Source organism: Scyliorhinus canicula, chromosome 17 (assembly GCF_902713615.1).
Source record: "Scyliorhinus canicula chromosome 17, sScyCan1.1, whole genome shotgun sequence".
Taxonomy (NCBI): Eukaryota; Metazoa; Chordata; class Chondrichthyes; order Carcharhiniformes; family Scyliorhinidae; genus Scyliorhinus; species Scyliorhinus canicula.
In genome coordinates this window covers 56,114,382-56,132,892 of record NC_052162.1, presented here as the reverse complement: position 1 = coordinate 56,132,892, position 18,511 = coordinate 56,114,382, and the positions used below count along the sequence as shown (strand labels likewise).

Here is an 18,511-nt window from a genome sequence, read left to right as displayed (position 1 = left end):
TTGAGGCTTTATACAATTTCCTGAGTTATGTGAGCACACATCAACACAGCAATTGGAAATCAGAGGGAACGATTGGGCTTTTCCTCAACAATGTGTCTTTTAATGTGTGCATGTTTGGGTGCCTGGTGCAACAAGCTGGTTACATGCAGCAAATAGAGGTTTGTGATAGCATTGGTTGTATGGGAACAGCTTGAGGTAAGGACGAGACATATGAGGCAGGATTCTCCATTGGCTGATGCCGGAAGCGCGATTGGGCGGAGAATCAGTTCCGACGCAGAAATTGCGGTTGGTGCCGATTTCACGCCAAATCGCATCAATGCGTTCCCGAACACATGTACGGTAAACACCGTTAACATATCATAAGCGGCCCAACCCGGTATTCTCCCGGGCCTCTGTGATTTTCCACCTCCGATGGGCTGAGTTCCCATGGTGAAGTTCATGCTTTTAAACATCGTGAAATTGGCCTGCAAGGCAGCCATGCAACTGTGCACACTGCTGACTGCCCACTGGTTTTACTGCCACAGGTGATATGGGTGTCCTCCCAGACCAACCCCCTACATGCCCTCTGGCCCCAGTTTGACCCATCAGCCTTATGGGCGCAGTGCCAGCTTGTTGGCTGGGTTGAATGTCTGTGGGGATTGTAATGTGTATGTGTGGCCGCAGCTTGTCAGCCTCCCGAGTGTCAATCACGGACCCGACTAATCCCGGACCTTTTCTCATTGGAATCGATTGTGTTCCACGTGGCGCCAGTGCTAGCGACTCCACAGTCGCTGAATTGGTCGAGGTTGGGTGCCAGTTTTGCTGTTGTGGAAATTCTGCCCCGGCGTCTCCGGAATGGAGAATCCCACTACTGATGTTTCAAAGATGGATACAGGCATTGGCAGTGACAGGCAGGGTCATCTAACTGCGGCATTTGTATTTCCACACATGTCATGTTTATAGGGGTAGCATTATCAATTTAACAAGTTAATTACAGCTGGATTTGCATCTTGTATTCATATTGCCAGCAACCAGATTAAAAAATGCTAAAAATCTGAAAGGAATTGTTTAGTGTAGCAAGACCTGATTAGATGGAAGAAGGTAACATAATTGTAAAATTATGAAACAATTTGAGGATTTAAGCAAAGAATTCTTTATTTAACCCATAATACACAGGTTATGAAATCAAATAGAAAAATAAAAAGATAAATTGCAAATCAAGTTTCTTTAAAAACCATCAATTTCAAAGTCGGGTCTTAATCAGTACAAAATCTTTATGCAAAATATAATTGGATTTCAAAAGATGTGAAATCTAGACCTGAAATATACATAAGTTATCAAAAAAGATTACAACATCATCTTGGGAATATAATTGCATACACGACCAAACAGACCTTTTCCCTAATTAGATTTGCATGTTCATCATGCCACTGCAGCCATTGAAGGATGGGGGATAAAAAATAAAATCTAAATAGCTGGTAGTATAATGGATATAGCTGTCACCAAGGGCATGCCCATAATTTCCTGATATATGGACAGAGAATAAGGCTTAGCATATATACATTTGTCCAATTGGCCCTTCTAACTGTTATTCTATGCTTGCAGCATGCACTGATAGATTCCATCAAAAGTTAGAATAAATGGGCAAGTATTTGCACACGTGGCATCTCCTAGCGATGAAGGCACACAGCTGTCAGTTCTGTAAAGCAATGGAATGGTATCCGATTTGGATTGTTGGACTTGCACACTATTTCTATGGCACAACACTCCACAAAATGTTCATGTCTAATAAATTGCTAAATCTGAATAACCTACAGGAGAGTTTAGGATCAACACCTTAACTAAAAAAAAAAGGCTCTGAATTCACAGCATTCTTTGAACACAAATTCTCGTCATGTTGTATGGGCTTGTTGTACAAGAAGCTTTTGCAGGTTTCCGGCTACGTTGTCTTGTATTCTTTAAGCCACTAGATGTCAGCATTAGAGTCTATTGAACAGCAAGTAGAATGATCCACCTCAGTCTTCAGTAGGAGGGCTCTGCGTTTGCTCGTCAGTGGTGCTTAGTTCAGAATGTTCCTGCACATTCTCTAAATTCTCTGAACTTTCATAGCAGCCTGAATCCCGTGGAATATCACACACAGGAGCCGAGCTTGACAACTGTGCATCAGTATTGTCTCCTTGCTCTTCTGTCTCGCTTCCTGCTGCAAAACAAACACACCCATATAATATGGATACGGACTGAGTGGCAGTGCTAAAATATTAGTTTGAATTCCCATATTAATGTAATCTCAAACAGCGCAAATGTATCCTTGAAACAATTATCACCAATACATCTGATGGAATTCCTCCATTGTCTTCAGTTGTTTTCCTCTATTGAGGACCCTACATGAATGTGTATTGTTGGTGTTTCTAATCTCCTTGTTTAGTCACGCATTCCTTTTTCCATCATCTTTAGCTTATTATTCGCATCCTTGATCAGACTGCTGGTATCAGTTACAAAACATGATGGGAGTCAGTACATCATTCAAGTGTCAAATACAAAACGTGGATTAAATCCGCGCTCGCTGCATGATGTGTCAGACATAAAAAATATGGAATGGATCAACACGTCACAGGGATCACTAATAACTTTAAATAAAGCATTACACCTTTGTTTGCTTTTGAGAGTTTATTATTAGTGCCAACTTACTGTTATGTGTTAAGATTTTGTTAGGAAAAGAAGGATTTCAGGAAATAGCTTTAGAATGTATTGAACTTTCTTCGTTTGTAATCTAGATATCTACCGGAGCACCCAGAGGAAACATGCAGACACTGGGAGAATGTGCAAACTCCACCCAAGGCAGGAATTGAACCAGGGACGCTGGTACTGTGAGGCAGCAGTGCTGACCACTGTACCTCCCTTTATCCGTACATTATCAAGGGTTATTTGGGGCGAGTGTGGTACAGTGGGACTGATTTGATTGCTCCTTCCAAAAGCAAACACAATGGGCAAAATGTTCTCCTTCTGTGCCATGTGACTCTTCTTAGAGCAGTCAACATCTGGGAAGCATTGAGTGTTATAAATGTGATTAATGGGTAGAATTCAGAAGGAAATATGAATTTGTACTTGAACTGTTTGTGAATGGAATCTGTTCACTTGAAAATTCATCTTGCATTTGTTCTGGGTTTACTTCAGAAGCAAACTAGCTTCAATTTAACTCTGGAACAAAACTAGATACTGCATTGGTTTGCTACACAATTAACTGTGTATCTGTGCCAGATTTGGGTTTATTGAAACTGAATTCAAAGAATAATATTGTGCTACAATGTTAAGTTAGCAAAAACCTGGCTAAAACTTGTCTCTTGAGTCAGAAAATTATGGATTTAAATACATTATTTAGGCTGAAACCTCAGTGCAGAATTGAAGAAGTGGAAAAGGTAAAAACAAATTATTGGAAATACTCTGACAGCATCTGTAGAGAGAGAAATGGAGACAAATTGATGCAAAGAGGCTGTATCGTGAACATTTGCGACGCCTCGCGAGATTCAACCGAACCTCGCGAGATGTGGAGATATGGATCTCGCCCTCGCTGGATATGATCCAGATCAGCATATTTAGGCTCATTTAAATATGCGCTCGCCATATTCTCCTGGTACCCACAAACTAGCGGCCTCCCCAGTGAGGCCTTGACTGGGTGCTGTTTAGTACTGGTCTACACAAATGTGAACCACTCGTAGTGGCATCTGGCTGCTCTCCTAGGCCATTGGAGACTCCTGGGTGGTCGGGCTGTGGGTAGGGTGGTCCACTAGCACCTTGGCACAGCTAGCCTGGCACCTTGACATGGGCACTGCCAGGATTCTTGGATGGCACTGCTAGGCTGGCAGTGCTCAGGATGCCTGTGCTAGGATTGGGCCTGGGTTGCCTTGCCCTTAAGAGGTGGGGTGAGGGGGTCTCAAGGACCCTATAAGAGGTGTGTTGGCTGAAACGGAGGGGTACGTAGGCCGTGGTGGTGTCGCTGAGGGGGAGTCAAATGTATCCTTGAAACATTCTTCACCAATACATCTGATCAGCTGCCTTTAAAAATGGCACGCCGATCCTCGAGTATTCTTTCTGCAATGGTGAAGAGCTCGCCAGTGCAGAAAATGACTACGGTGTGGCCTTGGACATGGTGTTCCTCACCGAAGCCAAAGAAAAGGCAAATGCTGTTGAATAGCAGTGCTAAGAAACATCCCATAATATAAGCAGAGAATACAGTAACGAAATTGAAAGTGCAAGTAAATCGCTGCTTCACCTGGAAGGAGAGTTTTGGGCTTTGGAGAATAGGGAGAAAGAAGATGAAAGGGCAGGTGTTGCACCTCCTGCGATTAGATGGGAAGGGTATGAGGTGTTGGCAGTGATTGAGTAGGCCAAGGTTTTGCGGTGGGAAAGGCCCCTTTGAAATGCTGACAAGGGCGGGAAGATGTAAAGTGTTAATAGAATAGACATGCTAATGTATGATATAAGCTATTGTAGCCATCTGGGATGGCCACTTCCAGAATACAAAATGGATGCTCGCAAAGAATGTAGGGAACTATGGACAATTTTAGGAAAACAAGCAGGCACAGTGCCTGAATGTATATTTGGGAAGCAGTTACCAGATGGAATTGAAACTCTGGGTCGATGAGCATATTTATGGCCCATCTCCGGGAAACAAAGGCCAAACACTCAGGTAGTTGATACTGTTGCAGACATCCCGGCGCCAGTTCCCCAAACCGAAAGCACAAACAAAGCCAGGCCACCAGCCAGCCATCAGGGCGCCCACCCCTTTTAGTGGTCAAGATCAATACCAGTGAGCAAGAAGCGGCCCAATTAATTGGGACCAAGTTTAAGGCCCACCTAAAAGAGCATGAAACCCCTCTAGGTATAAGAAGGAACCCCCACGAGAGAATCGCTCTCTCGGACTTGGCTCTCAAAGCAGAGAGACCCGTCCACCAGTGTCACCCGAAGCAATTAAGTTCAAGGTCAATGCTCGCTACCAGACGGACGACCTTAGCTGTTCTCCTGTACCTCTTCGAACCCAACAACCTCCGATCCGAACAACAGCCATTCCTCTGACTGAGTGGGCACCCGAAGTTAAGTATAGGCGTTAGCGTTACAGATAGTTTAGTTTGTAGTACTTTGTGCATCTTGCTGTGTGTGTAAATAAATAGTATTGACTTTGAACTAACTAACTGGTGTATTGACTCTTTGATCAGTATTCGGGTTTGAACCTTGTGGCGGTATCGAGAGATACCTGGCGACTCTAAGGCATAAACATAATTAGGATTGAGAAAGGCGACCATACTGACCACCATATTTATAGCAAGTAAACAGAGCAACATTACTGGCGACTCTGGTGGGACTTGACCTAGAAGTGGCCTAGTCACTCCGAGAGAACCAAAATTTGAATTAGAATCCAATTGGAAAAAGAAAAACCACAAGCGTAAGACCAATACTGATCAAACCATCAAAATTCGGAAGTGTGTTATTTGCATGCCTATTAACAGGGATATTGTTGCGTAAAACTGTCGGGAGTTTTGTAGGCTGGAAAATAGCGTAAGGCGTACCCGTGTTTACATCACTACTTTACTCCCCCATGTTCCAAATTCGGTAGATACCCCAAAGATAGCGATAGAAATGGCAAGTAAGGCAATGGAACGTCTTATGAACCCCCAGGAATTCGAGGTCGCAGCAACCAGTAGAGTGGGACCGTGTCCCGTATGGGAAGAGGAGATTAGAAAATATCTCAAAGGGAAAGGATGGCCCCTTTGGAGCGAATTTTGTACGAATGATGAAACAGGTCCTGGAGGTATAGGGCATATTTGGTGGGAGAACCTGACAGAGATTCATAAAAAGAGCTGAGGGAAAGCTCGCAAGCCGATGGCAATCATGTCCTGCTTGGCACAATTGCGAGGCACAGAGGAGGTCGTGAGGATGCTCCACAGAGAGATTGAAGAGAGATAAGAATAGTGAGGGAGACGTGAGTATGAGAAAGAAAACAGGGAACTGAGAGAGCAGTTAGCGGCGAAGGACAAGGAGATGGAGGATGTCAAACGGGCACACCAACCTTGTCTCGCCCATCTACAGTCAAAGAAATCCACTTACTGTCATAGTCCAGGAGAAGTTCAGCAGCTGTGAGTAATTTGGCTCTCTGTTCAGGGTCCAGGATATTGAGTTCATTCAGATGTGTCTCTCTCAGTTCTTTGAAGTCATCCAGAGTCTGATAACCATTAAGCAGCAAAGTGGAGGTATGTTCCTGCATCAGAGAAGCAAAAGAAAAACCCCAGCACTTTAATATCAGTTAATATTCAGGAGAGGTTAAACATCTAAAACATGTTCAGCTGAACTGGATAAAAGTAAGTGACCATATAAAAGCATTTAAACAACAACTTGTCTTTAAAAAGCGTTTAAACAACTTGCCCCTGAGAGAGGGGTAGCACAGTGGTTAGCACGGTTGCTTCACAGCACCACGGTCCCAGGTTCGATTCCCAGCTTGGGTCACTGTCTGTGTGGATTTTATCGTTTTTGATCTTGCCCCGCTGTGTGTTATTAAACATGGAGGCAACTGACCATTGGTCAGTGAGGAGAGTGAATCTCCTGCCGGCCAGGTAATGCCTCCAATGCCGCACAGGATCAATGGTGGCTTGGGCCTCCTTTTCGACGGAGGAGTGCCGAATTTCGGATGCATGGAGGGTGCGGGAAAATAATGCCATGGGCCTGCCCGCCTGGTTGAGGGTGGTGGCCAGAGCGGCGTCTGATGCATCGCTCTCGACCTGGAAGGGGAGCGTCTCGTCGACCATGTGCATCGAGGCCTTGGTGATGTCGGCCTTGATACAGTTGAAGGCCTGGTGAGCGTCGGCCGTCAGGGGGAAAACGGTGGATTGAATGAGTGGGCGGGCCTTTTCCGCATAGTTTGGGTCCCACTGGGCGTAATACGAAAATAACCCCAGGCATCGTTTGAGGGCCTTGGGGCAGTGGGGGAGGGGGAATTCCATGAGGGGGTGCTTGCGATAGGGGTCGGACCCCAGAACTCCGTTCTGGATCACATAGCTGAGGATGGCTAATCAGTTCGTGCTGAACACGCACTTCTCCTTGTTATGTGAGGTTGAGGAGAGTGGCGGTGTGGAGAAATTTGTAAAGGTTGGCATCATGGTCTTGCTGGTCATGGCCGCAGATGGTGACATTGTCCAGGTATGGGAAAGTGGCCCGCAGTCCATACCGGTCAACCATTCGGTCCATCTCCCATTGGAAGACCGAGACCCCGTTGGTGACACCGAAGGGAACCCTAGGAAAATGGTAAAGGCGGCCGTCTGCTTCGAACACAGTGTATGGGCGGTCCGCCTTACGGATGGGGAGCTGGTGGTAGGCAGATTTCAAGTCCACTGTCGAAGACCCGGTATTGTGCAATCTGATTCACCATATCAGATATGCATGGGAGGAGGTACGTGTCATTTTAGTTCAGTTGTACCAGTCTCTCTGTTGTATCTTATAAAGATCCAGCTGTTTGCAGCTACTACCTTGATCACATCCTAAAGTTACTCTGCTTGTAACTCCTGTAGATCCAATATTAGAGTTGTTTAATCCAACTTTATCAAAAAAGAATGTCAACTTAGTCTCCATGCATCTCCAGTGATTGCTACTCTTTATCATTTACCAAAGTTGTCAGATCTTCTATAAATCCTACTTCACATCCCTCTTTTATCCTGATGATACATTTGCTGATTCTCCTCAGGAGTAAATTGTTGTTTTTGGCTCAGTTTTGCTCCAGACAGAATGTGTTACTCAGGCAAGTGTCAGATCCAGTTAAGCTGAAAATTACTCCTGATACAGTTACTGATGAAATACTGACATTATTCCTAATAATGCAATACATCTAATATGGCTTGTTACTTAGACATATTGTCTGTGTACTTTTACTTTTAAAATCATAGTCCCGGACGATCCCCTTGTTTCTATGACAATGAGATAGTCATGTTGAACCATGTGTATAAAGAAAGATTTCCAAAGGTGAGTACTGTTTTTCGCCCCGGTTTTCACCACTACCCCTTGGGCTCTCCAGGGGCTGTTGCTGGCCTCAATGATACCTTCCTGAAGCAGCCGCTGGACTTCAGACCTGATGAAGGTCCTGTCCTGGGCGCTGTACCGTCTGTTGCTGGTGGCGACGGGTTTGCAATCCGGGGTTAGGTTTGCAAAAAGGGAAGGCAGGTCGACCTTAAGGGTCGCGAGGCCGCAAACGGTAAGGGATGGTAGGGGTCTGCCAAATTTCAGGGTTAGACTCTGGAGGTTGCACTGGAAGTCCAGGCCGAGTAGCAAGGCAGCGCAGAGGTTGGGGAGGACGTAGAGGCGGAAGCCGCTGAACTCCATGCCCAGGACGGTGAGGGTGGCGATGCAGTACCCCAGGATCACCACGGAGTGGGATCTGGACGCCAGGGAGATTCTCTGGTTAGCAGGGTGTACAGTGAGGGAGCAGCGCCTTACCGTATCATAAGAACATAAGAACTAGAAGCAGGAGTAGGCCATCTGGCTCCTCGAACCCGCTCCGCCATTCAATGAGATCGTGGCCGATCTTTAGTGGACTCGGCTCCATTTTCCGGGCAGAACACCATAACCCTTAATCCCTTTATTCTTCAAAAAACTATCTATCTTTATCTTAAAAACAGTTAATGAAGGAACCTCTACTGCTTCACTGCGCAAGGAATTCCATAGATTCACAACCCTTTGGGTAAAGAAGTTCCTCCTAAACTCAGTCCTAAATCTACTTCCCCTTATTTTGAGGGTATGCCCCCTAGTTCTGCTTTCACCCGCCAGTGGAAACAACATGCCCGCATCTATCTTATCTATTCCCTTGATAATTTTATATGTTTCTATAAGATCCCCCCTCATCCTTCTAAATTCCAATGAGTACAGTCCCAGTCTACTCAACCTCTCCTCGTAAATTCAACCCCTTCAGCTCTGGGATTAACCTAGTGAATCTCCTCTGCACACCCTCCAGTGCCAGTACGTCCTTTCTCAAGTAAGGAGTCCAAAACTGAACACACTACTCCAGGTGTGACCTCACTAACACCATATACAATTGCAGCCTAACCTCTGTAGTCTTAAACTCCATCCCTCTAGCAATGAAGGACAAAATTCCATTTGCCTTCTTAATCACCTGTTGCACCTGTAAACCAACGTTTTGTGACTCGTGCACTAGCACACCCAGATCTCTCTGCACAGCAGCATGTTTTAATATTTTATCATTTAAATAATAATCCCGTTTGCTGTTATTCCTACCAAAATGGATAACCTCACATTTGTCAACATTGTATTCCATCTGCCAGACCCTAGCCCATTCACTTAACCTATCCAAATCCCTCTGCAGACTTCCAGTATCCTCTGCGCTTTTCGCTTTACCACTCATCTTAGTGTCGTCTGCAAACTTGGACACATTGCCCTTGGTCCCCAACTCCAAATCACCTGTGTAAATTGTGAACAATTGAGGGTCCAACACTGATCCCTGAGGGACACCACTAGCTACTGATTGCCAACCAGAGAAACACCCATTAATCCCCACTCTTTGCTTTCTATTAATTAACCAATCCTCTATCCATGTTACTACTTTACCCTTAATGCCATGCATCTTTATCTTATACAGCAACCTTTTGTGTGGCACCTTGTCAAAGGCTTTATGGAAATCCAGATATACCACATCCATTGGTTCCCCGTTATCTACTGCACTGGTAATGTCCTCAAAAAATTCAACTAAATTAGGTAGACACGACCTGCCCTTTATGAACCCATGCTGCGTCTGCCCAATGGGACAATTTCTATCCAGATGCCTCGCTACTTCTTCCTTGATGATAGATTCCAGCATCTTCCCTACTACCGAAGTTAAGCTCACTGGCCTATAATTACCCACTCGCTGCCTATCCTTTTTTAAACAGTGGTGTCGCGTTTGCTAATTTCCAATCCGCTGGGACCACCCCAGATTCTAGTGAATTTTGGAAATTGTCACTAGTGCATTTGCAATTTTCCTAGCCATCTCTTTTAGCACTCTGGGATGCAATCCACCAGGGCCAGGAGACTTGTCTAACTTTAGCTCCATTAGCTTGCCCATCACTACCTCCTTAGTGATAAGAATCCTCTCAAGGTCCTCACCTGTCATAGCTTCATTTCTATCAATCACTGGCATGTTATTTGTGTCTTCCACTGTGAAGACCAACCCAAAAAACCTGTTCAGTTCCTCAGCCATTTCCTCATCTCCCATTATTAAAACTCCCTTCTCATCCTCTAAAGAACCAATATTTACCTTAGCCACTCCTTTTTGTTTTATATATTTGTAGAAACTTTTACTATCTGTTTTTATATTCTGAGCAAGTTTACTCTCATACTCTAACTTACTCTTCTTTATAGCTTTTTTTAGTAGCTTTCTGTTGCCCCCTAAAGATTTCCCAGTCCTCTAGTCTCCCACTAATCTTTGCCACTTTGTATGCTTTTTCCTTCAATTTGATACTCTCCCTTATTTCCTTAGATATCCACGGTCGATCTTCCTCTTTCTACCGTCCTTCCTTTTTGATGGTGTAAACCAGTGGTTCTCAAACTTTTTTAACCCATGGACCCCTTTTCCTCTTAATTTTTTTGTGTGGACCCCCATAGCCATTCCACAGAAAAAAAAGCTTCTTATATTTTTCACTAACAAAAAAGTAAAGGAATCAAAAATCAAATATTAAAGAAATAGATTATGCTTTATTTTGAAGGAAAACTAATTTATTGCAAATAAACATATTTAGCAATTAAATTCTATAGAGCATTATGTACACTAGTAAATAATTCATAATAAACCATTTTAAGATAGGCCTAAGCGAATAATTAAGAAAAAAATGCAGATTTATTCAATGAGATCCCTGTGGTTGATGCTGCTCAGCGAGTTTTTTTATATTCGGCTCCATCGAGGTCAATGATAGTCGAAGATCACCCTTTTTCACAATGTCGAGTCTATTACGAGCTTTTGATAATAAGTGAAAAACACGACTAAATCCTGATTCAACAAGGTAAGATGATGGAAAAGCTATTGGGTTACGGGTATAGGGTGGATATGTGGGTTTGAGTAGGGTGATCATAGCTCGGCACAACATCGAGGGTCGGAGGGCCTGTTCTGTGCTGTACTGTTCTATGTTCTATGTACATCCTCCGCCATTTCATCAATGCGTCGCGACACAGATGGATTTTAAGCTTACAGGGTTTCATGCTATCATTTGAAAGTATATCCATACATATGAGGCACATTGGTTTCGTTGCATTATGTGGTGATGGAATAAACCTGTAAGATATTTATAGCTCCTGAGAGTTGAAAGTTTCAACCAAAATCGTTTCTGCTACTAAAGAAATTAATGCCGTTAATCCTTCCTTCATTAGCGTGGTAAACTAATCCAAGGGAGAGTAGTGGGACAATTAGGGCCACAGCAAATGCACCTTTTTGGTTCTGAGCCCCTTCAGCCCTCAAGGTAAATTAGATAGATTATAATCTCTCTTTGACCTTTGTCAGTGCGAGAGAGAGAGAGAGAAAGGTGAATTGTTCTGAAGTAGAATTTCTCTATGGACCACTAAAATATCACCGTGGACCCCCGATTCGGTATTTTTTTTTGTGTGGACCCCCAGTAATGTTACATGGACCCCCATGTGGACCCCGGTTGAGAACCCATGGTGTAAACCTTTGCTGAGCACTGTGAAAAAATCACTTGGAAGGTTCTCTACTGTTCCTCAACTGTTCCACCATAAAGTCTTTGCTCCCAGTCTACCTTAGCTAGTTCTTCTTTCATCCCATTGTAATCTCCTTTGTTTAAGCACAAAACACGAGTATTTGATTTCACCTTCTCACCCTCCATCTGTATTTTAAATTCCACCATATTGTGATCGCTCCTTCCGAGAGGATCCCTAACTATGAGATCATAAATCAATCCTGTCTCAGTACACAGGACAAGATCTAGGACTGCTTGTTCCCTCGTAGGTTCCATCACATACTGTTCTAGGAAACTATCGCGGATACGTTCTATAAACTCCTCCTCAAGGCTGCCTTGACCGACCTGGTTAAACCAATCGACATGTAGATTAAAATCCCCCATGATAACTGCTGTATCATTTCTACATGCATCCATTATTTCTTTGTTTATTGCCTGCCCCACCATAATGTTATTATTTGGTGGCCTATAGACTACTCCTATCAGTGACTTTTTCGCCTTACTCTTCCTGATTTCCACCCAAATGGATTCGACCTTACCCTCCATAGCACCAATGTCATCCCTTACTATTGACCGGATGTAACCATGTTTCAATAATGGCCATTAAATCATAGTCATTCACGATGAATTGCGCCATCAACTCATTTACGTTATTCCGAATACTGCGAGCATTCAGGTAAAGTACACTTATGTTGGCTTTTTTACCTCTGTTTTGAATCTTAACACCTCGATCAGTAACCTCTAAGTTATATTTCCTCTTAACTTTTCTCCTAATTTTCCTTGTCGTTGAACCATATCTTCATGTAACAACCTGCCACGTTGCTTACCATTAATGTTTTTACTTCCAGTTTTATTCCTTTTAGTATTACTGGGCCTATTCACTGAGCTGCCCTCAGTCACTGTACCTTGTGCTGTCGCCCTTTTTGATTTTTGACTATGGCTTCTCTGCCTTACACTTTCCCCCTTACTTCCTTTTGATTCTGTCCCTGTTTTACTACCTTCCAACTTCCTGCATCGGTTCCCACCCCCCTGCCACATTAGTTTAAACCCTCCCCAACAGCTCTAGCAAACACCCCCCTGGCCAGGACATCGGTTCCAGTCCTGCCCAGGTGCAGACTGTCCGGTTTGTACTGGTCCCACTTTCCCATCGGGGTGAATGAAGCACTCAGTGCTCCCGGAGTCCAGCAGGCAGGAGATCTCGTGCCCGTCGACCTTCACCTTTGTCGAAACGGTTGCGAGGTTGTGCGGTCGAGACTGGTCAATCGTGACAGAGGCGAGACGCGGCTGGTTGTCAGCAGTTGCAGGTGATGAGTGGCCTGATGAGGTGCCCCACGGGCAGGGGTCCTGGGGCGGGTAAGATGGCGGCGCCCTTGGGCCACATGTGTCCGGGGGCAGGCAAGATGGTGACGCCCTTTGGTTCTGAGGCAGGCAAGATGGCGTCACCCACTGGCTGCACGTGGGGGGTGCCAGGACAATAGGGACGATTGAGCGGGCCTGGCACACTGCAGCAAAATGTCCCTTCTTGCCACAGGCTTTGCAGAGGGTGCTCCGCGCCGGGCAGTGCTGCCGGGGGTGTTTTGACTATACACAGAAGTAGCATTTGGGTCCCCCGGAGTTGGTTGGCTACTGCGCGGCGCAGGCATGGGGTTGGCTGGGGACTGTCGCTGATGGGGTCCATGATGGGTTTGCCGTCGGCGGGGTCCACGATGCACAGTGGGGGTGAGACGCGCGGTCGGGAGCATAGGCCTGAACGTTGCGTGAGGCGATCATAAGTGAGAGCGCTAGCTTTTTGGTCACCACGAGGTCAAGCGTGGCTCCTTCTAAGGAGCGCTGGCGAATGTAGTCAGACCCTATGCCCGTAACAAACACATCTCTCATTAGCAGGTTTGAGTGTTCAGTGGCCGAAATGGCCTGGCATTCACAGTCTCTAACTAGGGCGAGCAGGGCACGCCAGAAACCTTCCACAGACTCACCGGGAAGTTGGCGCCGCGTGGATAGGAGATGCCTGGCGTATATTTTGTTGGTCTGCTGAGCGTAATTTTCCTTCAGTAGCGCCATGGCTTCTGCGTATGTCCTGGACGAGGGGAAAAATGTTGGAGCTCAACCACGTGTACAGAATCTGGAGCTTCTGTGCTTCTGGGATTGCGTCTGGCGCAGACCCGATGTAAGCTTCAAAACAGGCTAGCCAATGGTCGAAGTCCTTTTGGGCGTTGTCTGCTTGAGGATGCAGCTGCAAGCGATTTAGCTTGATGCGGGGGTCCATCTCTGAAAATCTTCTGTGTAGTAAATTGATGCACTATCAATTGCGACGAGACGAGAGTAGAATGTAATTGAGGCTTTATTACACAGATGTGTGGCCTCCCACAGCAGCTGGCGAAATAGCTGCTGTATGGGGAGCACACATATTTATACTCCACCTACTGGGCGGAGCCAGCAGGCAGGGATCTATCCCCGTACCTGTAGTACGGGGGCCTTACCGTAAAACCTATGTATATGTATCCACTAACCCACGATGTTTGCCTCGTTCTGCCTCAAACCAGCTTTCCAGCCAATTGAGCTAAACCCGGCCTCCAATATGCTTGGTACTGCTCCTGGCATGGACCCTTCTTGAATGAGACTTTGTCTTCATAGGGACTGTGTGCTGGTCTTGTAGATATATCCTTCAGGACTTGGCCAGCTCAGTGAGTCGTGGTCCTACGGAGCCACTCTTGGTGAAGTCCTACATCGAGAGTACGTTGCCCCCCTCAGTGCTTTTTTCAACTAATGTTCAACATGAAGGAGCATTGATTCATCAGTTGAGGGAAGGCAGTCGGTTATAATCAGGAGATTTTCTTGCCTGTATTTAACCTGATGCCATGAGACTTCATGGACTTTGGAGTCAAGCTTGAGCATTCCCAGGGCAACTCCCTCTCGACTGTATACCACTATGTTACCACCTCTGTTGGGTCTGTCCTGCCGGTGCACAGGATATCACCAGAGATGGTGCTGGAGAAAGTTTGGGATGTTATCTGGGAGGTATGACTATGTGAGGCTGTTGCTTGCCTAGTCTGTAGGACTGCTGTCCAAATTCTGGATGTTGGTAAGGAGGGCTTTGCAGGGTCAACAGAGCTAAATGCACCATTGTTGTTTTTGTTGCCCAAGATGGTCTGCTGGTTTTATTTCTTTTTGACTTCTCTGTAGTAGTTTGGTGCAACTGAATGGTTTGCTGGGCTACTTCTGAGGGCAACTAAGAGACATCCACATTTTTGCAGGTTTGGAGTCATGTGGAGGTCAGACCAGGTCAGGATAGCAGATTTCCAATGGACCAAGACTAGCTTTCAATTCGTGATTTTTTTCTTCTTCCAATTAACCAATCAACAAATTAATTGAATTCAAATTCCATCAGTTGCTGTGGTAAGATTTGAACCCCTGTCCCCAGAGTACTGAACAAAGAAAATACAGTCCAGAAAGAGGCCATTCAGCCCATCGAATCTGCACCGACCCACTTAAGCCCTCACTTCCACCCTATCCCCGTAACCCAATAACCCCTCCTAACCTTTTTGGTCACCAAGGGCAATTTATCATGGCCAATGCACCTAACCTGCACGTCTTTGGACTGTGGGAGGAAACCGGAGCACCCGGAGGAAACCCACACAGACTCTGAACGTGCAGACTCTGCACAGACATTGACGCAGTGGGGGATTTGAAACTGGGACCTTGGCGCTGTGAAGCTACAGTGCTGGCTGCTGGATTATTTATCTGCTGATTATACCACTACACCACCACTTTCTCTGTTGTCCAGTTAAGTGGGAGTGCTCTCACAGTTCCGTTTTCATCTATCTAATTGTAGTCAGAGAATCATCTGTAATGGCTTCCACTCCCACTCATATAAATTGCCGCACAGATCTATACTTGGTTCCCTCCTATTTCTGATCAGCATGTTGCTCCTTGGTGATGTCTGCAAACAAAACGTCAGTTTCTACGTGTACACTGACGACATTCGCTTTATCGCACCACTTCTCTTGATGCCTCCATTCTCTGTAGTCACACTGCTTGTCCAATACCCAATAGTGGATGAACAGAAATTTATTCAAACTAATTATTGATATAAAGGAAGCCAAACCAATTATTAATCAAGCGGAAGCCAGTGTGAAATATTGAACTTACTACCATTAGTATATCAATATGTTGTATTACTTGACTTGAATAACCATGCCCCTGCATCTTAATCCATGCAGGTTTTGTCCCTTGTTTGCATTTAAGAGGCAACAATATCAAAGCCCCTTTAGTTGTTTCTTAATGATCTGTTATCACAGCACCTTTTTAAAAAAAAAAATTGTGGGGATACACAATTTTTAAAAACCGCCATTAAGGCAGCTTTTTATTTTTTCAAATCTTTTCGTTGGAAAAAACAACTCCTTTAATATAATGTCCTGCTTCAGAGGAAGCATTGCAGATTGACGTCAAAAGAAAACCAATTGTAGAGTGTCACAGAGTGTCACAGCCAAGAAGATAAGTATCTTGCACCATAATGAGCAGCTACGCCCCTCTACGTCCTAAAGTTTGCACTCTATTTTCAGGCTCAATGTCATAGAATGTATTTTTGGACAGTCTTATGATTCAACAGCTCCAGATTTATTCCAAGTGTTTATTCCGAAATATCACATTGGCTGTTGTTTATGGATTCAAGCCACACTCAGGGTCTTCAGCTCATAATTTTGAACTGGCACTTCAATGCCATACTGAGGGAGCACTGTTATTGAGGACTCTCCTTCAGATGAGGAGATAAATCTGTTTGTTCCAGTGTTTCACATAGATGTTAAAAATTCCAAGGCACTATTCAAAGAAGAGCTGTAATTTCTCCCGTTTCCTTGACCTAACTACCCCCCATCAGTATTTTTCTATTGTCGTAGAATTTACAGAGCAAGAGATTAATTGTACACGCCAGTTCTAATTTTTCACTGTCTAATCCCTTTCCCTTCCCTTATATCACAACCTTTTAAGTTTTGTCTTCTCAAATACATAGTCAAATCTCTTTTTTAGGTGAGTCAAATGTTCTGCCCCAGTAGCCATTGTGGTAAAGCAGTTCATATTGTAGTAATTTTGTGGGGAAAATTCTTCTCATTTCCCCACAACAGTGATAATCCTGAGCCTGGATAATCCTGAGCCTATGTCCCATTTTTATCGTTGGTTTATCAGTCAGTTTGTTGTAATCTTTGAAACCTACATAGGACATTCTCACAGAGTTAAGACCAAAGGCAAGGACAACTCAGTTTATTTACTACTAACAATACAATAACTACTCTACTTCTCTCCCCGCAGGGTCTTTGTCCCCGACATGCTCCCAGGTCAGGGTTTATATCCTGTGGGGTTCCTCCAATCGGGGGAGCTCATACTCCAAGTTGTAGTAGGGGAACCATATACAATGTAGGTTCTGGCCCCTTAAGGAGTTGTAACATACACCAAGTATACAGTTTAGTTGTGAAGAAGGCATTGCCAAGCTTGCAAGACGGTCCTGCTGAACTGTACTATTTTTGTTTTGCATGTAATTTAAGAAAAGGAAAGTAACTTTCAGTTCAGACATGCTTTTTGCTTTCTTCCACCTGCGTTTAGAAATATGTTTAGAGTAGAATCCAAAATGAAACTGCAACTCCAGCAATGGATAACCTGGTATATTGCACAAAGTCATGAGGATCAGAAGGTTCCAGATTCAATTTCTGATTTGTGCTGAGTTGGACAGGGCAATAGTTCGAGCAATTTATTGAGGGATAGAAGAAAAATCAATTAAAAATCAGATGCCTGTTTCAAATAGCTGTACAGGTGCTGGTTGAGCAGTCTTTTGTGGAACTCCTCACAGTCTCCAAGACCCACACGTCAGTCAAAAATATTCCAATAGTCTGAGCAATGAAACAAGATGTCTGCCACCAGCTTGGCCAAAGCCACAAAGGAGTGATATTAAATAAAACATTTTTTTGTAGTTTCACAAGGCCATCCACATGAGTGTTTGAATGTAATGCTGTGAAATTTCCTTTCATTATTAGAATCACACAAAAATTATTAATTTACTCCATTTCCCTTGTTGCCCATCCTTGGTTGCTGGCTGGCAACTCAACTTCTCAGTTGCTTGCTGAGGAATGGAAAAACTTGGATTGATGGGGACCAATGAGTGGTTGTGCAATGATTGGATGGTTGGTTTCCGGATTGCTCTGCATCAGTTGGATTTGTGTGGGGAGCAGGGTTGGGGTGTGGAGAGTGGTCATTAGGTTACAGGGGCCAGTGGTGCTGTTCAAGTATTCTAGGTTGATTTGCGGGTCTGTGTGCCGTTGATTGTGCCCTCCACCTGTGGAGGTCGGTCAGAAATGCAGATCCAAGTGCCTACTCATTCTGAGCAGCATCATCATGGACCATGTTGACATAATTGCTGGCCCTGGCAAACAATTCCATCAGTGACCAGCCTCATGCATGTATGTGCACCTGATTGGGAGATCCTGAATATGTCTCTGGTAGCGTCCTGGAGGCAAGAGTTGAGGATGGTCATTACTTTTACAGCCATTGATGATGCATGGTGAGTAGGTAATAGCAGGAGATGGATGCCTACTTTCATCCGCATTTCACATTGAGCCTTTGGAAGAATTGTGGAAAGCCCCCCAGAGACTCACTGCTTGTACACCCTGTTATACAGATAGTGTATTTTGCAAACTTGACCCGGCCACTTTTACCTCTGCCCTCTCTGCTCTTACTCCTTTCTCTGCTGTCCATTTACAAGTCTTTCCAAAGCAAGGTGTTGTTTCTGGTGATGGTCACCTTACCCCAAATCCATAGTAGGTAGCTATGGCACC

General features: G+C 44.7%; 1 protein-coding gene across 1 annotated transcript in view; it reads right to left on the bottom strand.

Annotated features, from left to right (window-relative positions):
* Positions 1 to 1,108: 1,108 nt before the first annotated feature.
* The window catches only part of sash3 (SAM and SH3 domain containing 3), a 101,355-nt gene continuing 83,952 nt past the window's right edge, over positions 1,109 to 18,511 (bottom strand). Inside the window, exons 7-8 of the mRNA XM_038775643.1 lie at positions 6,082 to 6,232; positions 1,109 to 2,179 (exon numbers count right to left, since the gene is read on the bottom strand). Of these exons, the coding sequence (XP_038631571.1) occupies positions 1,995 to 2,179; positions 6,082 to 6,232 (336 nt within the window). The 3' untranslated portion in view covers positions 1,109 to 1,994. The remainder of the gene's footprint in view (positions 2,180 to 6,081; positions 6,233 to 18,511) is intronic.